The 23,345-nt window shown below is 39.0% G+C and overlaps 2 protein-coding genes across 3 annotated transcripts in view; both read right to left on the bottom strand.

Annotated features, from left to right (window-relative positions):
• GOSR1 (golgi SNAP receptor complex member 1) overlaps positions 1–1,223 on the bottom strand; it is a 49,043-nt gene extending 47,820 nt beyond the window's left edge. For both annotated transcript variants that reach the window (XM_039253529.1, XM_039253538.1), the window contains exon 1: positions 1,140–1,223. In XM_039253529.1, the coding sequence (XP_039109460.1) occupies positions 1,140–1,170 (31 nt within the window). In that variant the 5' untranslated portion in view covers positions 1,171–1,223. The remainder of the gene's footprint in view (positions 1–1,139) is intronic.
• A 7,669-nt stretch (positions 1,224–8,892) lies between these two features.
• Positions 8,893–23,345, bottom strand: part of CPD (carboxypeptidase D) — a 73,239-nt gene continuing 58,786 nt past the window's right edge. Inside the window, exons 14-21 of the mRNA XM_039253515.1 lie at positions 22,876–23,011; positions 21,419–21,550; positions 20,370–20,465; positions 20,203–20,267; positions 16,344–16,475; positions 15,528–15,713; positions 15,133–15,232; positions 8,893–13,035 (exon numbers count right to left, since the gene is read on the bottom strand). Of these exons, the coding sequence (XP_039109446.1) occupies positions 12,809–13,035; positions 15,133–15,232; positions 15,528–15,713; positions 16,344–16,475; positions 20,203–20,267; positions 20,370–20,465; positions 21,419–21,550; positions 22,876–23,011 (1,074 nt within the window). The 3' untranslated portion in view covers positions 8,893–12,808. The remainder of the gene's footprint in view (positions 13,036–15,132; positions 15,233–15,527; positions 15,714–16,343; positions 16,476–20,202; positions 20,268–20,369; positions 20,466–21,418; positions 21,551–22,875; positions 23,012–23,345) is intronic.

Here is a 23,345-nt window from a genome sequence, read left to right as displayed (position 1 = left end):
CGGTTTATGGGTTCCAGGCCCAAGGAGGGCTCTGTGCTGACAGTTCAGAGCCTGGAGCCTGCTTCGGATTCTGTGTCTCCCTCTCCCTCTGCACCTTCCCGGCTCATGCTCTGTCTCTGTCTTTCTCTCTCTCAAAAATAGGTAAACATTTAAAAATTTAAAAAAAAAAAAAAAAAAGAAAATATAACAGGCAAGTATGGATGAACTTAGATCTAAGCTCTTAGACCAAGTGGCTGATAGTGACAATATTGTTGCTTGTAGTTTCCCATAGCGTTCATAGGGTATCAACAGGAAATACGTTAGAAGAGAAAAAGGATTCGTCGAGTAGTTTCTGTTGTAATAACGTAAGGAGTAAACTGAAAGAAAAATATGAGCCTTCACTCATCCTTGGTCTGGGAGTGAGTTTCACATGAGCCCACTTTACCGGAACATAGTTTAGGTAAACAAACGTAATCGTTAAATCTCAGGACGGTTTTTTGGCAGAAGTATATACCAAGTGCAATCCTTGCAATTCACACGGGTTCTCCCAACTTTTTCTTTTTAACAAACTCCTCTCCACAGCAGAGGGTAAAGTTATTTCCTCTGCCTTCAAACGCGACTCGACACCCAATCCTCGAAGTCGCAGCCTGACGCTGCCAAGGGGATCCAGTAGGAGACACTTCGTTCCTACAACTTCCCTCGATGGACCGGACTGACAAGTTCCTTCTTTCCCTTATCCTACTCAACGGTCCCAACAGTGACCTCAACTCTCAAAACGCTGACTCTTCCTGCCTCCTGGGCTCGGGATATCCTCGCTCAAAACTCGTCTTCTCCGAGTTCGTGCCCCAAGCCCCTTCGCCCAAGTTCGCTTAGGCTCTCAACCAAGTTCTCCTCCAGGAGATCAGGACCATCTTCTGAATCCCCGCTCAGCTCTCTCCGCCCAAGCCCCGCTCCAGGTCCCGCAGCCTCTCAGGTAACCCTTGCTCCAGACCGTTCGGTCTCCTCAGCCCCCAGGCCCGGGGCTCCCACTAGACACGCCTCACCCGTCGCCTCGGCCACTCTGGAGGCCAGGCTCGTTTCTCCGCCACCTCCCCCAAGACCCGTCCGCACCCAGCCCTTCCGCCTCTCGGCAAGACCCACAAGGTATGCCTCGCCCTTACCTTCCCAATAATTGCTTGTTCCTGCGGCCATCTTTGTTGTCCAACGTCAGTCGGGATAGGAGAGTAGAGGCGATGCGAACCAGAGAATTAACTCCACACCTTCTTCCGCCCCGGCGCCAGGGCCGATGGGATATATGAGCTTCCACAGACACCGCCACCTGGCGGTCGATGATCATTTCACAGCTTTTGAGCCGTGGGTCTGAAGGCTAGTTTTAGTCCCTGACACTACCTGTCTGTCCTGGAGCTCAGACCCTCTCCCGGAACCCCTGCCCGTACCATCGCCCTCATTTGGCTTATCAGCAGGGGCCCTCAGCAGGGGACTGCCTGGCTAAGAAGAAAGTCATCATTAGATATAATTCCCTGTTTCCCTCACCTTTTCCCAATAGGTGTCTTCAGCCAACCTCTTTCCCTTCTTAGAGTCAGAGGCTCTTTTCTTCCCAAGGCCAACCCTCGCATCCTGTCTCGGCCTGGTATTCCACTCTGGCATAGGTGCTCTTCTCCACTGGCCGCCTGTTCATCCGTCTACAGCAGTTCCGGTCCCAGCCTTGTTTCTTTTCCAGCTGCCAAATCCAGAAAGTGTGTGCTGCTTCTACGTACCTCATCCTGCCCCCTCAACCTGTCAAAATCAGCCTTCCAAAGCCTCCCTTGCCAGATACACAAATTATCACAGTCGGTCTGTGTCCACATTTTACCAGTTCTAGTGAAACGTAGAAAAGTTACCCCCTGTAAAGGTGTTTACATCACTGAGGGTCGATGGGTAGGGGTGGAGGGAAATGGGTGATGGGCACTGAGGAGGGGATTTGTTGGGATGAGCACTGGGTGTTGTATATAAGTGGTCCAGGCTCATTCTTCTGCATGTTGCTGTCCAGTTCTCCCAGCACCATTTGCTAAAGAGACTGTGTTTCTTCCATTGCATACTCTTTCCTGCTTTGTCAAGATTAGTTGGCCATATATTTATGGGTCCATTTCTAGGTTCTCTCTTCTGTTCCATTGGTCTATTTGTCTGCTTTTGTGCCAATACCATACTGTCTTGATGATTACAGCTTTGTAATACAGTGTTTAGCCATTTTTAAAAGAGTAGATCAGCTGGAGACAAATTCTACTAGTTTTTCTTCATCTGATAACATCTTGATTTCCCCTTCATTCCTGAAAGATATTGTTGCCAGATATAGAATCTGAGGTTCATAATATTTTTTCTTCAGCACTTGAAAAATGTGCCAATTTCCTCCGGCCTCCACGTTTCTGACGAGAAACTGGCTGTTCTTTGAAAGGTTTTTCCATTATATTAAGGTCTCTTTTCTCTATCACTGATTTTAAATTTTTTCTTTAGTTTTCAGAAAGGTAATTACAATGTATCTTAGGTGGTTTTCTTTGGTTTTATCCTGTTTGGGGTTTGCTCAGCTTTTTGAATCCTAGGTTCATGTCATTTAGTAAATTTGGGAAATTTTTAGCCATTGTTTCTTCTATTACTTTTTTGGCCCCATACTGTTTCTCCTCTTCTTATGGGACTCTGATGAAATGAATGCTAGATCTTTTGTTAGAGTCCTACATATGCGTGAGGCTCTGCTAATTTCTTTCAGTCTGTTATCTGTTGTTCACATTGGGTAATTTCCATGTTCTGTCTTCAAGTTCACTGACAGGCATATCTTTCCTCTCTTCCTCCATTTTGCTAGTGAGCCCAATCACTGAGTTTTTAATGTAATTTTTTTGGTAATTTTCAGATCTAAAATTTCCATTTGGTTCGTCATATCTTCTATTTTCTTTTTTTCTTTTTAAAAAAGATATTAGAGAGAGAGAACACACAAGCTAGGTAGAGGGGCAGAAAGAGAGGGAGAGAGATCGAGAGATCTTAAGCAGGCTCCACGCACAGCATGGGGCCTGACACATTGGTCAATTTCATGACCCTGGGATCATGACCTGAGGTGAAATCAAGAGTCAGATGCTTAACCAACTGAGGCACCCAGACATCCCTTCTACTTCTTTGCTGAAACTCTTTTTATCATTTGTTCTAAGTTTATTTATAATTGCTCATTAAAATATTTGTATTATGTCCTTGTCAGATAATTCCAACATCTGTGTCATCTTGATACTGGCATCTGCTGATTATCTTTTTTTTTCATTCAAGTTGAAAATTTCTGGGTTCTAGGTATAATGAATGATTTTTAAGTTCTAATCCTGGGTGTTTTAAGACCCTGGATCTTATTTAAAGCTTCTGTTTAAGTAGAACTCCTCTGACATTGTGCTGGTGGGGGTGTTGGGGAACTGCCTTGTCACTACCACGTTGAAGTAAAGAAGTTCAGGCTCTCTGCTAGCCTCTGTTGATACCCCAAGTGGTGGGTGGGGGTGCCTTGTTAGTCTTCCACAGATGGCCCCCAATAACACCCTGACGGGGGACTCATTACCATTGTGCTGTGATGGAGGTTCTGGCTCTTCACCTGGGCCTTCTTTGGCACTACCCCCCTCCCCCCGGGGCTTCATTACAGCCAAGTGAGGGTGGAGTCTAGGATCCCTGCTCAGCCATTGCTGTAAGAAGTAGAGATGGTCCTTTTTGGGGCAGAAGGGGCGGAGCACTTGCCTGGAGTGGTGCAATTATTGTCTAAAACGATTGCATCTTAATAGGCTGCCCCTTCTCATGTCCTTTGGCTATAGAAGCATTTTCTTTTGGGCTTTTTCTGTCTCACTGTTTGGCATCCCTGGATTGCCAGCTCCTCCATTATGAGCTATATAATGTAACACCCACTATGGGATATATGAGGCAGAAAGAAAACTCAAGGAATTCACCACATATCATTCCTTGAATACAGAGGTCTCTACCTGGTCTGCCTCATTCTCTCCACCTTCTGGAGTCCTCTTATTCATTTTGTATATAATACATGAGGTTTTCTTTGCTATGCTTAGTGGGAGGAATTGAAGAGAAATACATCTACTCCATTTTGTCCAGAATCAAAACGCCTCCATTTCGTTTTTAGTAGCTTTTAATTATTTGTTAAAATTCATCTTTTCTTTCTGAATCTATTTTTTGCCATTATTTTAAAGTTTCTGGTTGATAAATGAAAAATCTGTAACTCCTATGGGACTGTTTCTATTTTTATCTCTTGGTCTTTCATCTTTTGATAGTGTCTTCTGACAATAAAAATAACTTTCAATCAGATGCTGTAAATTATAAATTAAAATTTGTAGTAATCACTTGAGAGCCCAGATGAGATCTTCCTCCAGAGACAGTTTACTGCACTTCACGCAGGCAGTTCAGGTAGGGGCACATCAGCTTACTCCAGTACGGAGTGGGACTTTTACCAAGTAGTATTCTGGGTTTGTAAAAATTGGTCTGTTTCTGATTAGCCCTTACTTCTAATGTGCCGCCCAAGAGTCCTAACTGGAAGCCTGTTGACCAGTGTCCCCTTCCATGATAAGTGCTGAAATCATATTTTCCCCAACCCAGTGATACTGCCTACAGCTTCTGCTTGGGTTCTCTGGCTCTTGCCTGTCCTCTCTGCTACCAGGTATCTCTGACTCTCAGTTACCATTATGAATCAACAAATACCTCAGGGTGACACTTGACTGTCATGTTCACCCCTGAATTCCCTCTGCTCTAGGATCTTGACCCCATAAGTCCTTATTACCTTCGTAGTTCTTCAATCTTTCAAACAAGTATTTCGTTTTGTTTTTAAATCCAGCTTTCCTAATTGTTCCTGATGGGAAGGTCTTTTTGTTTCAAGCCAATTCACCCACAGCTAGAAGTAGAACTAAATTATCTTATTATTTCTAATTTACCTGTAGATTATTTTGTATTTTTCACACGCACAATCTAATTTGCAAGTGATGACAAGTGTGCTTTTTCTTTGTCAATATCCATATCTGTTATTTGCATTTTGATGATTCATGGTTGAGGTCTCCCATCAATCTAGCAAAATCCAGGTACTTTAGTGGATTTATTTTCGTGATAGGGAGAGGTTGTAAGTTGCAGGACTCTTAAACATTCCTCTTTGCTTCTTTTCTTTCTCATCACTTGTTAAATTTTCCTTCAACAGAAGCTCTGTGTTTCAAAGCTGTCGCTTTAAATCATGCCTGCCCCCTTTGAATTGTGCTCACTTTGAAGCGTCTTCCGTATAGTTTGTACTCTGATCTACTTGGACATGTTTTTAGACCATCAGACTGAAGGTGGGCTTGGTCTTTCTGGTGGTAGTTTCAGACTAACATTAGGCCTTTTTATGGGCATCCTTCTTTTCTGTCTTTCTTGCTGTTCATCTCCATCTGCCTTCTCTCCACAGAGCCTTGCACAGGTGTGGCGTTGGGGCAGGCACATGGGAGTACATGCCAAGATTTGGTGATTTTTCTCATTTTATTCAGGCATTTTGGCATTTCACAATTCTCTGACTTCAAGTTATGCTGAAAGTATGGTTTTTGTGTAGGTTTAATTTTTCCTTCCTGTTTTTTGCATTATTTTGCAATGAAATATTGGAAAGCAGGTAGGTTGGGTTGTCTCCAATGTCTTCAGCTACCTGGCTATTCACCTTTATTCTTGAATGATATGTTCAATAGAATTCTATGTTGGAAGCTATTTAGTGTTTTACCCAGCACCTTCAAAGTATAATTTTCCTGTACTCTGGTTTCCACTGTTGGGAGTGAGTCTTTTAGTCTGACTGCTTATTTTTTTGAAGTTAATTTATTTTCTTTCTGACCCCTTTTTCTCTTGGTCTCTGGTGCTTAGCGGCTTCACTGAGATGTTTACCTTTTCTTGCTTAGACTGAGTTTCTTTAATCTACAGATACCACTAACCAACTTTGGAAAATTCTGCATCATGGTCTCAAAATAGTTATGTTCCATTCTCTCTCCCCTTTTCTTCTAGAACTCTGATGATCAAACGTGCATTAGTCTTATGTTCAGTCCACATTTTTACCCTCTCCTTCATATTTTCTACCTTTTTGTCTCTGATGCATAAGAGAGTTTCTGTGGATCTATTTATAAGTTCATTGCTTCTCTGTGTCCAATCTGCCATTATAACTGTGCATTTTAACTTCTGTACTTTCACTTCTGGAAGTTTTATTACTTTAGTTTCCTGTTACAGCCTCATGCTTCTCTTTTACTCTTTGAAAATTGTAAGTATATTTGTTTTACAGTGTCTGATAATGTCAACATCTGAAACCAGTAGAGAACTTTGTCTGCTTTCTTACTGGAGGTGTCTTATTTCTCTACCTGCTTGGTTATCTTTGCCCGTATTTGGTCATTGCCCTTGAACAATCAAAAGGTCTCCTCCAAATCTAGGGTGAAATACCTTCTCCTAGAGAAGGACTGAGTTTCACCCGGTTACCTAGAGATAGTACCACATGGCTTAACACCAGGACCATGCAGGCTATGCCTGCCTGGCTAGATTCTAGACACCTTATTTGCTGTGCCCAGTCCCTTTCAAATGTGTTCCATTCAAGTTCTGCTGAATAGAAGACTATATATACAACCCTTCCCCTGTTGCCCTCTGAACACCCACATCTCCCAAATAAAAACCCAGTGGCCAATTCTACGTTATCTTTGCAACTCTTCCATAAACCTAAAATTATTATAAAATTATTTTCTAAAAAATCCAGAACTTGTCCAACTCACCCATTACCATAAACAGCCCACTCCCCACTTATCCCATTCTCTATCTTTAGGATTAATTCTTAAATTCTTATGGGCACCTCACACCTTTTTCAAACCCTAAACCAAAAGCCTGTTTGATCTTGAATCAAGGAATTAGGAATAATACCTAATAAATGACAAGAATAATTACACTCACTGGAATAACTTCAAGTACTCCAAATAGTAGTGGTTCAGGTCTAGCAATCTAGATCTTTCCCCATGACCCCTTTGCTTTGGCCCAATCTCAATGACAGTCACAGAATATAATCCATGTTATAACAATTTCTATTTAAGCTGCAATCTCTCTCCACATGTTCCATCTTAAATTTCTCCATCTGCTACTATTTTCCACCTACACTTTGATTGCAACACAGCCTCTTCATATTGCTTCTAATTGGATCCATAAATTGTCTTTGCTGACATGGAGGTATTCGTCTCAATGTACTCCCACTTTTTACCACACTTTCAATCTTCTCGCCCTTCTGTATTCAATCTTGTCCATGCTGGCCTCTAAACTTGAACAACCTTCTGCTCCTTGCCTGCCTTGTCTACATTTGTTTATGCAGTTAATCGGGAATTGGATTCTGTCTGACTCCAGACTAGGTGCAAAAGAAATAACATGCTTGTTTATAACAACGTAGGTGGAAATTGTGATGTTGAAGTTACTATTGGGCTTTGTATGCTGATTTCATTGCTTTTAAGTTGTGGGTAATAATTAATGATGCATGTATCTGAGGTTTGCAATAAACAGGGTACAATCAGTTGGTTAGCTGCAAGTGAGAATTAGAGATGAAGGCCTAACACGATGGCATTTATTCATAACTGAGTAGTGGTTAGCACTGAGCATCATGCTTAATTGCTGAGGACAATTAGCTTCTAGAAACCTGAAAAATGAAACATAATTGATAGATTACCATTTATGATACAAATCAAAAGGTTCTTATCAGTTATGAGAAAATCCAGGAAAACATTTCAAACACTGAGGGGAAAAGAACCATTATCACTATTCAGATTTCCTGTAGCAGGTAAGTAAGGCTCTTTTCACTGAATAGGAATAAATACAATCTAAGTTCACTTAAAAACAAATCTGAGGCATTTGGCATAATTTGTAAAACTTCACTGCCCTGCTATAGACAATCTATGAAACTACATAATGGAAAATTTCATAGGTTTTTTTTGTTTTATTTTGTTTGCTTTTTTTTCTTAGTATTCATGTGTAGGGATTTCTTCTAAATTAAAATGACCACCTGTAAACAGATCTTTGTTCAGATATGTGATAAAACACCTTTCTTTCAAAAGATCAGACAAATGAAGGAAAATGATGCTGGTTACCATGGGCATCCAATTCTGAGTCAAATATTGTCAATACAATCCTATCTGGTATTAATCCTTAACAGGCAGAGACATTAAGACTTTAAGAAGCTGGTGCAATGCAAGGTCACATAGGAAGTAAGTGGTAGAGCCAAGAATCAATCACCCGATTGGTTCCACTCCAAAGTCCATGTTCGAATCTCCATGTTATACTTTCCCTGCCACAGAGATTTTCTTTTTTAGATGAACCAATCACTATGGAAGTACAGCTTATTCTCATTTCTATTTCTCTGATCTGGACTAAGAGTTCCTTGTCAGCAGAGTCCATATTTGTATATAACTTTGCTTTCCCTATTCCTATTAGACCAGGAGTATCAACAAATCATTGCTAAATTTAAAGGGGACAGCGAATTCGTCATCACTGTGCCTAAAGTGGCAGGACACATAGAATGTGGCTCATTTGGAAAAAGGACAAAAGTTTTAACAAGCAAGTTTGGAATGCGTACATAAACTTTTCGATGGCCAGCTTTGTGGTGTTTGTTGTGGAATGATCGGACATATATCAGTCTAGCTGAGCCACAAACAGAAAGGAGAACTGTGGAGCTACTATAAGATGTGATTTTTTTCAGAAACAGCTTTCTTCTGAGTCAATTTGTGAAGACAAAAAACACTGTACAGGGGACGCTCTGTATTCCTAGCCTGGTACTATTTTTTCCCCTTAGCATAGGTAGAAAAACTAAATACATAACTTTCAAATTGGGACAATAATTTTTTCTGGTCTATCGCCTTTAAAAAAGATTATGAGACAAAACACAAAGAAAGACAAACATCATAAAATAACTTTTATACAGGATTAGTAGATCTGTTTACATATAAAAAAACAGAAAGGACCTCATTACAATTAGATTTCACATAAATTACACAGATTGACTTTTTTAAAACTACTATTCAACTTCATTTAAAGTCCCTTTTAAAAATTTCATTTTGAAGGCACAGTGCATGAGATAAACCAAGACTGAAGCACTTGAGATGAATGAGTGTTGGGCACCTCATATGAATAGCTATAGAATTATTCTGGAGCCTGGGAATGTCACTCTGGAAAAATGGAGAGACAAAAAGTTGATTTTTACTCTGAGCATTAAAAAAAAAAGACAACAACATTATGTCATACCTCCAGAAAATCTGCAGCATGGCCAGCATAGAGTATAGCTAGTCCACTCATGTGACGCCATTTATAAAAGTCATAAGCATACATATTTGCATAATTTATATCCAATTGCCTTAAAATGGTAGCCTATTTTCAAATTTCATAATACGTTCTGTCTAATCAACATCAACTGGGACAGTATTCTGAAAATCAAATGGAATATTAATTAATTATTGCTAAATATTGGAGAAGTGGGTATTGGGAGATATTTCTTCATGAACTGGAAATCCAAGTTTAGTTGACGTTAATCAAGGGCCCTAATCACCCCCAAAGAGTTTGTTTTAGTTAAAACAAATCAGAAACTCAAAGAATTACCAAAAAGTTTCTAGATAGAGAATCAATGAACTTCAACCATGGTCAAATTTTTTGTAGTAACAATAAAGTTGCTATTGTTAAAAACAATTCTACAACAGAACCATAAGGCAGGGCACCAATATAGCATTTTAGCCAAGAAGCTTTTAATACAGCAAGGACAAAACCTAGCACAAGTGCATTTCTGGTGACAAGAAAACTATTTACTATTGAGAATAAATGGAAATAGAGGAGCAGGTCATGATTATGGAGTAACCTGGTATTAGCTCGGAAACACAATAAACTGAGGCATAAGACTACCTTTTATTTATTTGTCAACTCATAATTAGTTTTAAGTTCAATATTCATTAATTCAGCAAATGCCATCCAGGTGAAAGTTACCAAAGATTAACCAATCAATCAGATTGGGCCAAATATACATTATGTTTTCTTTCTGGAGGATGACAAAGTCCCAAAGCAAGTTCCCTCCAATGAGAATTGCAAGCATTCCTCAACTGGATGGGATCCCAAACACTATGCAAGTTTTTGGCAAAATATACCAAAACTAAAAGGTCTCTCCTGACACTAAGTTGAGTTCATCCTATGGAACTGCATTAACCAGTACAAGTACATTTACACAGGCAGACACTTTGAACATTACCTACTCAATCACTTTGCTTTTATTTAGGAGCTGGGAGGGAAGAAGGCTTACAAACTGATCACCAGGACAAAAAAAAAAAAAAAAAAAAAAAACATGCCTTGTGAATAAAGAAAGGCATAACTCAGATTTGGGCAAACTTCTTAATACTGTGATACTTACTTGCCTCCATGACTCCAGAGAAATGGAAAGTCTCTAGGAGAAACACTGAAGAAATGTATATCCCATCCCCTATGGCTTTAATGCCTTAAGCAGTTAATGTGGCCTAAGATTAGATCCACAAATAAAAAACAAAGCAGGGCTGAGAACACAATCTTAGTAGTCATGATCCTATACATTCATGTTCATAGGTAACATAGGCTGGGAAGGTCTTATTTTCCAGAGCAATGCATTAATTTCATTAAAGATTCAAAGTATATTTATAGCAGAATTTGGTTTTACTTTCAGGAAAAATTACTAAAAGAACTATTTGTACATTCATTTCTAAAAAAACTTTACACATGCTTAAAAGGCATGGACTCCAGCCACTGTGATGTACAGTTCAAGATATGTTTAACTCAAAAGAGAAATGAATTTAAAAGGCACCCTCTAGTGAAGACCAATGCTAAAAAAGTAAAGGCTGTCACATCAACTTCGTTTCATTTCTACCTGCAGTGTCTCAACCAGGGCCAGCCACTCATAGGCCCTTTGTTGGTTTTCTAACTTTGCGCTCTTAAAAGTAAAACTCAAAAGAGCAATGCCACCACATCATCCCCTTAAGGAAAATGTGAAGTATTATTAGAAGAAATTAAACCACATATATTTCATGAAGTATTAGCTGTTCTGTGTATGTGGTCAGGTGAGAATGGGGTGGCAAGGGCTCAGCAATTAGAGTTGTTAATGACAGGATTAATACCAGAATGGCTTAACCTTGAACCACCCAAATTTATCGCAGATACTAACAAACGTCATGACCTCATGATTTCTGCTAAACCAAGTCTCTTTTTATAAAGCCACTTTGGGTGCCTTCCTCACAAAACCTGGATTGACCCACATGGGTGGTAAACCACTCCATTGGAAGGCTTTGGGATGACTGATACATTAATGGATATAGAATACAATTTGAAAAGATGAGAGCAAGTTTTTTGATCCCCTGATTTAGTACAAACTCAGCAGCAAGTTGGCCATTAAAAACATTCAAAGGTATTAAACCATTAGATCATTGGTAAGACTCATACTTACAAAAAGCATCAATTCCATTGAATAGCATGATATGACAGACACAATAAAATGCAAATCTTTCAGGTCTTTGCAATAACCTGAGTGGCAGTGAAGATGACACCTTCTTACCACAGTGTTTTAGCACACGGCAATCCAGTTTACATTTTTTTTTTTTTAATGGAGGGAGCCATATTTAAATGCTTTCAATTGAACTTTTAACAAAATTGGTTGATCAAAAAGAGACCACCAAATGAAACATTCGGACAAAGAACCCAATCACTTGCAGAGACTTATTTGAATAAGACTGGCCAAGCTATTTCAGTAACAGTAGGATATCCGTAGGCTTGAACTGGAGCATGAACCGTAGATAGTTTGTGTTCAAGTGCAGATAGGTCTCTTTGACACTTCTGGATGTTTTCAGTAGAATTCAGATCTTGTACACTGCTGGGTCATCTGAAAGCCATAAGTGTACAAGACAGAAAAAGGTTCAAATTTAGGAAATACTAAAGAATTAGGCATTCCTAGAATAAAACTAGTGCTTCACAGATAAAAAAGCAGCAGCACCTGTGGGATTTTACCAAGTTAAAAGATATGCCGCAGGAATTTTAGCTTTTGGTCTCCCTCTCAGCTCTATTCAAATGGACATTCAGATCTTTTACAACAAAGTCAACAAGTTCTCCCGTAAAATGGGGTATATTTAGAACTTTGCTAAATCTCACAAGAGAGGTAGTGAAGTCCTGCTTACAGCACAGCCCACCAGTTCTGATCTAACCTTGGAACAAGTAGAAAGCAAATGTGGAAGCCCACGCATTCATTTCCTAATGTTATAGATATTTAAAAATCAATTCAGCCTCCATTAAACCTGAAAAATAAGAGAAACTCTAGCTATTTAATAACTAGAGAAAAGTACTTCTCAGTAGGTTGAGAAAACCTTGAGTTTTTAAAGCTTTATGTCAGATTCTGACTGCTGTCCCTGCCTAAATGTTTCTGGATTCTTTTGGCCATTTAAAATAAAGAAATAAAAGCTAAAGCCACTAGTAAACACCTGATGTGCAAAATATAACATCCACGTGGCTTTATGCAGCTATAACATAAGCTCCAAACAGCTCATCTTAAATTAAAAAGAAAAAAAAAAGTGGCTGTCCCATCTCTGCTGCATAAATAGAAAGCAGATCTTTTTGTTTTTGTTTTTTTAAAGGTAAGAGTACTTAAAGGAGGGGAAGTTCAAAATTGCCAGCCAAATTCACAGAGAATACAAATTTAGCAAGTTAACTTCCCAAAGCTCTTTGAAGAAGCAAGAGAGTCTCTCTTCTGAATGCAGTGTCTCCCAAAAGGAACTGTTAACTTTGCTTGGTACTTATGCTGGGAGATAGATGTGCGAGGTCTGTTTCAATGTTTGCTAGAATATAATGTTTCCTCTTCAGTGTCTGTTTCATCCTGGAACTCGTGGCTTAAGAGGGACTTTTTGGAGCCTGTTGACATCATGCGAATTTCATCTTCATACTCATCATGATGCTGCCTGAGCCGATGAAAGCCATCCTTATGTCTGTTAGACTTGATTGAGCAAATGCACCAAATAATGCAAGCTGTTAGGATCAACGCTGACATGGTGGCACCTGCCAAACAAAACGCCATTTGAGTGTTCTATTTTAAGGATATAAACAAGCTGCTTACAAATGACTCTTTTCATAATGTGCCCTTTACTTATTTTATTTTTATTTCATGCACTCAAAAATAACCTTTTATTATGACACAGGCACTACATGTAAAGTATGCAAAATTATAAAAATACAGATAAATGGGGAGCCTGGGTGGCTCTGTCGGTTAAGCATCCGTGACTTCGGCTCAGGCCATGATCTCACAGTTTGTGAGTTCGAGCCCCGTGTCAGGTTCTCTGCTGACAGCTCACAGCCTGGAGCCTCCTTTGGATTCTGTGACCCTCTCTCTGTCTGCCCGTCCCCCACTCACACTCTGTCTCTCAAAAAAATAAACATTAAAAATTAAAAAAAAATACAGGTAAGTAAAAATACCAAAACCCCAAACCAAAACTCCACATTACATCTCCATTAACCAGAGATCATTTTATTTAAAAAATGTTTTTAATGTTTTATTTATTTTTGAGAGAGAGAGAGAGAGAGACAGCGTGAGCAGGGGAGGGTCAGAGAGAGAGGGAGGGAGACACTGAATCTGAAACAGGCTCCAGGCTCTGAGCTGGCTGTCAGCACAGAGCCCAACGCGGGGCTCGAACCCACGAACCATGAGATCATGACCTGGGCTGAAGTCAGACACTTAACCCACTGAGCCCCCCAGGTGCCCCAACCAGAGGCCCCAACCATTTTAAATAACTCTCATGAACATTTTTTCCATAGCTTTCCTTGTGCATGTGTGTGTGTGTGTGTGTGATTTATTTATTTTTTACCACAATGAAACCACACTATTACTCTACAACTGGCTCTATATCAATCAGTGACTTCTGCTCCTTTCCAATAAATTTTATCTCATCCCAAATCCCTATTTATTTAAAATATTTGTACACAGTTATCAAAATAAGAGTCTTAGTAACAGAAATAATAAAATCATAAGAAAAATCAAGTTCACAGTAAATGGGTAGCGAAGCTAGATTTAAACCATTGCTGACTCCTAGCTGCCATGAGTCTAACCACTAAGTTATTCACACTTTATCTGGTTCAAGCTAATAACTCTTTACTAGTTATCTGTGATTTGACCATGTTTCCAATACCATTCTCTATTAACGAAGACTCTCGCTGCCACACACCCTGTAATAAAACTTGGTTATTTTGGGTCAAGTCCAAATTGCACTTAGAAATGAACCAAGGTTCTATGTGTCAAAAAGATAAAATACAGCAGATTATTTATTATTGTACTACATTTTTTTTCCTTTTCAACCTTTCAGTAATTCAAACTATGGCACATATTAACCCCGGAGAAAACAGCATCCATGATGTATTGTATTATATTGTATTGTATTGTATTGTATTGTATTTGAGAGAGAGAGAGCACAAGTTGGGAAGAGGGGCAGAGGCAGAGACAGAATTTTAAGCAGGCCCCATACTTAGCACAGGCCCAGATGCAAGGCTCGATCCCACAACCCTGGGATCATGACCTGAGCTGAAATCAAGATTTGGACACACAACCCACTGAGCCACATAGGTGCCCCTCCTCCTTCTATGATCTTGAAAAAATAGAATATAAGTCAAAGTCCAAGGGACTTATCATCTTAATATAAAGCAAATCATTCAGTCAATAACTCTTCATTAAGACCCAGTATGTGCCAGCCATGGTTCTAGGTACAGGAGATGTAGATAAACTCCCTGTTCTCTCTGAGGCTTGTATGTTTTAGTGGGAAAGATCAAATATAGACAAGTAAGTGACTACATACATAATATAATGTCAAATGGTGATAAGTGCTATAATAAAAAAGTGGGTGGAGAGAGTGACAGGGGTGCCATCTTAGCTAGGGTGAGCCGGGAAGGCCTCTTTCTGGCTTTCCATGAGGAAACAATGCCATGAGGAAACAAGCCATGAGAACATATGGAAGAACAGTGTTCCAGAAAGATCCAAAGAAATGTTTAGATAAGGAGATGTTAGAAGAAAAGTGATTAACTTCAGGTGACTGGGGAGGTGACCCACTCTCAAAATGAAATGTCAGAACTGGTTTTAACTTCAACTACTAAACATTTAAATGTCTTTACCTGATACAGTCACCACAAGCTCCCTTGGCAAACCAAATATCCGGTTGTCTGTGTCAAAGACTATTACCACAGAACTAGCTGCATCATGATGCACAAAGACCTGCAGAGATAAAGTGCAAGAGTTACGAAAAAGTTTACTTAAGGTATATTGTATGCCAGGAATATTCCTAAGGCCTCTATACCAAACCAAGGAGATGAGTCATTGTCATCGGAAGTATACAAAATACTACAAAAATTTCCCTTGTGTTGCCAAAGCCTGGGAAGATAACAAGATATCATAAGCAAGGGTTTGTTATACATTTTGTTTCTTTATTTCTCACAAGAGCTTCAAAATAAAATAGAAGTACTATTGAGAATAAGAATTTACATGATACTACTTAGTTTGAGTCTCTCACCTGTGAATGTTGTTGCTGATACCCATCAGCAATGGCATTGATGTTATGGACACCGGGGGCTAATAGCACGTGGAAGTAGCCTCCTTCTTTAGTGTGTACCTTTATTCCTTCGTTGAGCACAATGACTGCTTTAGAAATCGGTTTTCCGGTCTTATCCTTAACAAAACCATGAACTCCCTTGTGGACCTGAAAAAATATTCAACATATAAATTTGGGTGTCCAGATACTTCTAGAGGCAAGAGTTTGAGCCACGATAAAAAGGACTTAAAAAAATGATAAACAAACAAAGCAACAGCAAAAACCCCCACAAACCTGGCTTGTCGGTCCTTCTGCACTGCCTCTGACCTCATCTGCTACTCATTAACTGCTTTAGAGCATAAAGATGAAATACATATTGACAATAAACTATTTGTAAAAAAAAAAAAAAAAAAAAAAAGATGAAATACATGAAAAGAGAACTCCAATAACAGTCAAAGCCCAAAGTGTGTCAGAACACAAATCTTCTGATATCTCAAATGATTTACTTTCCAGCACAGTATACTCGCTCAACATAACGAATGCATGAGATTCAAATGAAAAAAAAAATGTGCAATGTCACACAGGGTTAAATTATCTGAATTACAGCAGATTCCAGATTTGTGAAGTCACAACACTGACTTAGGTGATATAAATTCAACAAAACTCTTTCCAAATATATATTTAAAATAAATAATATAAATTTCTAGTAAAAAAATTAAGAACATATTTTGATTAAGGTCTTCACTGAACATATTCCTGGGAGCTTGCTTCTAGTTAAAAAGGGAAAGTCAGGCTCACCTCCACCAGCATGCTGAGAAGAGATTTTTTATTATCTGCCCACAAGGAAGGAAGTTGTGCTGCGCTGGGAAAGTAGCAGCAGCTCGTGTACACTGTGATTTCCGGACAGTGGCCATAGGTGACACTATAATCCTGCAATATAAAATTCAACAATGAATGTAGAAAAAATAACAAATAAAAGTAAGAATGAGGCCTTATAATGCAAGAAGGGAACAGAAAGAAAACCTGGGTGATGTAAGCAAAGGATCTGTAAAGCATTTCCCAGCACATATAAATAAACGGCTCGGTATTCTAATCAGTCACAAAAATGGCTGTTGCTAAGAGAGTCCTTGAGACTAGGGACTAGGTCTAATTCATTTTTGTATCTCCAGTGCTTGCCACAGTGCCTGGCAGGTAGAGGGGGTTTACTAGGGTTTGCTGAATACATGAGTGAATAAAAAAGTGCACGCAGATGGCCAGCTTCCCTCTCAACTCCGGAACTTCAGCCATTGTCAGAGCTCTGGAGGTAGAAGCACAAGCACCTGCCCTCTGGCACCTTCCACCTGCTGGTGACGGCAGCCACTGCTACAGAAGAGCAATTATCCAGGCACGGGAACTGCTGGTGTGGACAGGTTCCCAAACCTAACTCACTACCTTTCCCCCCAGACCTGTTCTTTTTCCTTATTCAGTTAATGGCATCAACTCATGTCCTCACGCAGACATGGAATCTCTTATCTTTGACTTCAGCTTCTTGCCATCATCCATAATTTGCCAAATCCTGTCAATTCCACCTCTGCAATATCTCTGACACTTCATCCCTTGTTTCCATTCCCATCATCACCACGCTAATCCAGGCCCTCGTTATTGCTTGTCCAGGCAATTCTACACTAGTCTCCCCATTCCACTCTCTCCTTCCTCCAAACTATCTTAATCCACTGCGGAGAGATTAATTGCTCCATAGTACTGTTCCCATCATGTTACTATGTATCTGCTCAAAACCTTCAGTGGCTTCCCATTCCTTACTAAAACAAAGTGTTAAAGCCCCAAACTCTCTTTCCATTCTTGTCTTCTGCTGCTCTCTGTTACACCTCTTGTTCTAACTAAACTAGACTGCTTACTGATCTCTGCCCGTACTGCTTCCTCTTCTAGAATGTTCTGCGTTACCATCTCTGCATCCCAAATGCCATTTTCTCTAAGAGAAGACTACACCCCTGATTAGGTGTGATCTGTTCTGTCTTTAATTTCTCATGGAACACTGAGAGTTGCTCTCTTCTAGATCAAATCAATTAATTATGTAAAACAGTTATTTGTACAATGGGGCAGGAAATATATTCCATTTATCACTAGTATAGCAAATTACCTCATACATAGTAAGTTCTTAGTAAATAAAGGAGAATAGGCAGGCAGAGATGAGAATAAAGTCAAGTTTCTAGTTGCACATGTTAATGAAACGATGAGCTAACCACCCATCTGCTAACAACTCCTTACTAAGTTGAAGTGGATGGACAACCAATTAAAATATTATCAAAAAGAAATGAAAGAAGACCTAAGTAAATGCAAAGACAAAACTGCATTCGTGAATAGAAAGACAATACTATTGAGATGTCAATATAACCCAAAGGATCTATAGATTCAACACAACCCTTAACAGAATTCCAACAGCATTTTTGAAAAAAAGAAAGAAAGAAAGAAGAAAAGCCAATCTTCAATTCAATTCAAATGTAACTGCAAGGCACCTTGAATAGCAAAAAAACAATCTTGAAAAAGGGAAAAGTTGGAGTACTCACACTTCTTAATTTCAAAACTTACCACAAAGCTACAGAAATCAAAACAGTGATACTGGGAGAATACATATAAAGACCAATGAAATAGAATTGAGAGTCCAGAAATAAATACACACATCTATGGTCAACTGATTTTTGACAAGGGTGCCAATAGCATTCAAAGGGAAAGAATAGTCTTTTCAACAAATGGTGCTTAGATTAGATTTCCACATGCAAAAAAAAAATAATAATAATAATAATAATAATGAAGTTGGACTCCTACTTCCTATCATAACAAAAAATCAACTTAAGAATCTTATCAATGACCTAGGGCACCTGGGTGGCTCAGACACTTAAGCATATGACTTCAGCTCAGGTCATGATATCCGGGTTCGTGGGTCTGACCTCCACATCAGGCTCTGTGCTGACAGCTCAGAGCCTGGAGGCCTGTTTCGGATTCTGTGTCTCCCTGTCTCTTTCTTCCCCTCCCCAACTCTTGCTCTCTCTCTCGCTCTCTCACTCTGTCTCAAAAATAAATAAACATTTAAAAAAAAGATGTATCAATAACCTAAATATAAGAGCTAAATCCATAAAACTCACAGAAGAAAACATGGAGCTAAATCTTCATTTGGATTTAAATCTTCATTTGGACCTTGGATTTGGCTATGAATTCTCAGATATAACAACAAGAGCATGAGCAACAAAAAGACTGATAAGTTTGACTTCATCAACATTAAAAACTTCTGTGCATCAAAGGGTATTATCAAGGAAATGAAATGACAACCAACATAATAGGAGAAACTACTCGCAAATCAAACATATGATAAGGGTTTAGCATCCAAAGTATATAAAGAATTCTTATAACCTAACAACAAAAAGATAACCCAATTTAAAAATAGGCAAAGGAATTCAAAAAATAACAAAATAAGGGGCACCTGGATGGCTCAGTTGGTTAAGCATCTGACTGGCTCAGATCATGATCTTGCAGTTTGTGGGTTCGAGCCCCATGTCAAGCTCTGTACCGACAGCTCGGAGCCTGGAGCCTGCTTTGGATTTTGTGTCTCCCTCTCTCTCTGCCCCTCTCCTGCTCACGCTCTGTCTCTCAAAGATAAATAAATATTAAAAACTTTTAAAATAAATAAATACAATATAAAATAGGGAATGGAGAAAAAGAAATTTCTCCAAGGAAGATAAAGAAATGGTCAATAAGCACATGAAAAAGATTCTCAACATCATTAGTCTTTGAGGAAATGCAAATCAAAACTACAATGAAGTTCCACTTTGTATCTGCTAGGATGGCTATAATTTTTTTTAAAAAAGGAAAATGACACGCATTGACAAGGACATGGAGAAATTGGAATTCCTGTATATTGTTGGTAGGAATGGACCAAACAGTTCAGTGGTTCCTCAAAAAGTTAAAAATAGAATTAGAACATGGGTAGCAACTCCACATCTAGATATATACCCCAAAGAACTGAAAACGAGGGCTCAAACCTACAGTTGTACACTAATGTTCACTGCAGCATTGTTCTATAGCCAAAAGGTAGAAACAACTCAAGTGTCCATCAACACTTAAATTGATTAAATGTGGTATATACATACAACAGAACATTATTGAGCCATGAAAAGGAATAGAGGACTAATACAGGCTAACAAAATAGATGAACCCTGAAAACATTATGCTAAGTGAAAGAAGCCAGGCACAAAGGACAAATTTTGTATGATTCCACTTATAAGAAATATCTAGAATAGGCAAAAACACAGAGACAGAAGGGAGAGACGTTACCAGGAGTTGGGGGATCACCAGCAGAATCAGGAGTAACTGTTTAGTAGATGCGGAATTTCTGTCTGGGGTGATAAAAAAGCTTTGGAACCAGATGGCTTAGAATGGCGGTTAGTTTAATTACATTAAATGTAATTAATGTCACTCAACTGTACAATTAAAAATGATTAAACTGGAGAAAAAAAATGCTGTTGGAGGTTAAGTTGAGGGCTGTCTTCTTAAGAAAGCCATGAAGTAGATGCCGCTCACTTTGCTTATATTAGAAAAGTCACCTATTCTATCATTCAATGGCCAACAATCATATTCTCGTCTTACTGTATTCTATACAGCATACCTTCATGCTGCCCAGGTGACTGTGCCATTCTGCTCCGCGCATTACGCCTCCTGGGATATTCTCATCTATAAAAGCATTGAGAGACAGAGGCTCAATGAGACCTTCAGGTAAGACACCCTCCATCCCTGAAAGCAGCAACAAGAACAAAGGGTACAGAAAATACCTACCTGATTTATTTGGGCAACTGGGCTGACCCATGTGCATGGATGGATGATTATTTGCATAAAGAGATGCCAAATGCTTCAAAGTCTCTTTGTTTTCCACTATAAAAAGAAAAATTCAGAATTTGGAGAAATCACAAAGATCTTACTTCAAGTTCAACTTCATGGATACAAAAGTCATCTTTCTCTCCTTCTAGTTCATCTTGCACCCTGCTGAAGTGCACTGAGGAGGTATTGTAATTAGCCACACGGTTCTGTTGAGCCCAGGACAATCAGACTAAGAAGATATACATCTTCCTTATATTAAAAGGTACTAATGGTTAGTTTACACCACAGGCTACTATACTAAAATACAAGCTTGCTTGGTATGTTTTATTACATTTAGGGCAACGAAGTCCTAATAACAATATTTCTTATAAGCTGCATTGAAACAACACAAACTACTCCAAATACAAAGGCCCCAGAGAGATTCAACAAGCAATTGCAATCATCTAAATGCAACCAAGTCACGGTGCGCCTGGGTGGCTCAGTTGAGTAAGTGTCTGACTTCGACTCAGGTCATGATCTCACAGTTTGAGTGTGAAGCCCATGTTGGGCTCTGTGCTGACAGCTCAGAGTCTGGAGCCTGCTTCAGAATCTGTGTCTCCCTCTCTCTGTGACTCCCCCACTCATGCTCTGTCTCTCTCAAGGATATTAAATAAACATTAAAAAAATTTTTTTTAATGCAACCAAGTCAATAATGGTTTAAAGCAGGGGAGAGCGATTCTGTCTTATTACTATTTGGTTACATATATAATATGAGTTGCTTGAGGCAGGCATGGTGTCTTGTTCACTTTTGTATTCCCAATTCTATAGACATAATAATTATTAGATCAGACCTCTCTCCTCCAAGTAACTGAGCTGTTGATATAAGCACAATCTTCCTAGGTTGGTTGGTTGGTCATGGAGTATGCTCAAATGCTCACAATTTTTTAAAAAATTCGAAGGGATATTACCTAATTGGAAACTCCTATCTCAGCTTAGAAAGTATATACATAAATTGATATTGTACGTACCTGTTTGTACTGGTTTGTCATACGGGTATGTGACCAGCACTGAACCACCATCTAGTGCAACAGAAAGACTAAAGTCCTGTTTTTGGATCAAATTTTCAATGATTGCTTTAGTCTCAGGCTGGGAGGCATTATCTAAAAAAATGTAAAAGTCAAATATGAAATACCAAGTTTCAAAATTTTAGTATGAATAGTAAGAAATAGTAAGAAAATAGTAAGAAAATATTCTCTACATGAGCACAATCAGAGGCTAACTTTAAAAATCTGTATAAAAACACTGTATTACTCCATACGACCTCAGTAGCATGAAAGATACAATCTAGAAGGTAGATTACTATGAGTTTTATATAATTCAGGATAGTGTATAAAGGTTAATGATTCTAAGCAAGCTTAAGAAAATTCTTACTGGAAACAAAATGGGATGAACATATCCTATATTTTTTTAAAGTTTATTTATTGATTTATTTTTGAGAGAGTGAGTGAGAGGCAGAGAGAGGGGGAGAGAGAATCCCAAGCAGGCTTTGCACTTGTCAGTGTGGAGCCTGACAAGGGACTTGATCTCACGAACTGTGAGATCATGAACTGAGCTGAGATCAGGAACTGATTGAGCAACCCAGGTGCCCCAAACATATCCTCTTAAAAAAATAATACTGAGGGGTGCCTGGGTGGCTCTGTTGGTTAAGCATCTGACTCCTGATTTCAGCTCAGGTCATGATCTCACAGTTCGTGAATTCAAGCCCCACGTGGGGCTCTGCGCTGATGGAGCCTACTTGGGATTCTGTTTCTCCTTCTCTCTGCCCTTCACTGATTGTGTCCTCTCTCTCAAAATAAATAGCTTAAACTTAAAAAAATAATTTTGAGAATATATAGCCTATCTTTGAAAGAAAATAAAATTTTCAGAAATCAGGATGTTTTCTGTAGCACTGTTTGCAAGAACAAAAAATTAGAAAGAAACTAAATGTCCATTAGTAAGAAATTGTTCAACAAGCTAGAGTATTGCCATACAGTAACAGTGTACTAAGATGTCATTAATAAGAACATTAGAGATCTGTAAGTATTGAAACAGAAAGATCAGTGATATACTCAATGAAAAAAGTTGCAGAACAATATGTACAGTTTGATGATTCTTTTAGTAAATAAGAAAGAGGCTCCTTCACATCAACATACACATTAATTGTGTGTGCACAGATATGAGGGGATAGAGAGAGAAAAATATATATCTGTATGACCAGTAATGGAACCCTTCCAATAATATTGATTGAATTTATAAGAAAACACTTGAATTCCTTTTGGAAATGATAAAAGAAAAATTTGACAAGTTTCTAGTTTGTCATTTATATCTTACATGCACAACCTAGAAGGAAGTACCCCATTATTCATCTACACAATCGATCAGCCTCCTGGCTAAGAGAAATGAAATTATGTGCAAAGTAGTTTAATGGTTTCAAAATTAGTCTTACTTGTGAAGTCTGTATCCAAGTCTTTGCCATGAGCATTTGTCTGTCCTCTTTTTGAAGTACAGTCTTTCTCTTGTGCCTTCTCTCGTCCATCTGGATTTAGAGATGGCACAATCACAATTCTAGTCCTGTCAACCAGCTAAAACAGAAAGAGAAACCAGTGAGTTTATTAGCTCTATGTGGAGTCATAAAATAACCTCCCATGCCTCAGAGTCTTTATTGTTCTACTTTAATAAATAATAATACTTTTATTATTTTCATTTGAGAAAGACAGAGTGCAAGCAGGGGAAAGGGGCAGACAGAGAGAAGGAGAGAGCAGGGAGAGAGAGACAGAGAGACAGAGAGAATCTTAAGCAGGCTCCACTCTCAGTGCAGTGCCCAACGTGGGGCTCGATCCAAGACCCTGGAATCATGGCTTGAGCTGAAATCGAGAGTCAAATGCTCAACCGACTGAACCACCCAGGCGCCCCAAG

This window comes from Hyaena hyaena, unplaced genomic scaffold (assembly GCF_003009895.1).
Source record: "Hyaena hyaena isolate Hyena2069 unplaced genomic scaffold, ASM300989v1 scaffold_10, whole genome shotgun sequence".
NCBI classification, from domain to species: domain Eukaryota; kingdom Metazoa; phylum Chordata; class Mammalia; order Carnivora; family Hyaenidae; genus Hyaena; species Hyaena hyaena.
The sequence above is the reverse complement of the archived record's forward strand: the minus strand, read 5'-3'. Positions and strand labels throughout refer to the sequence as shown.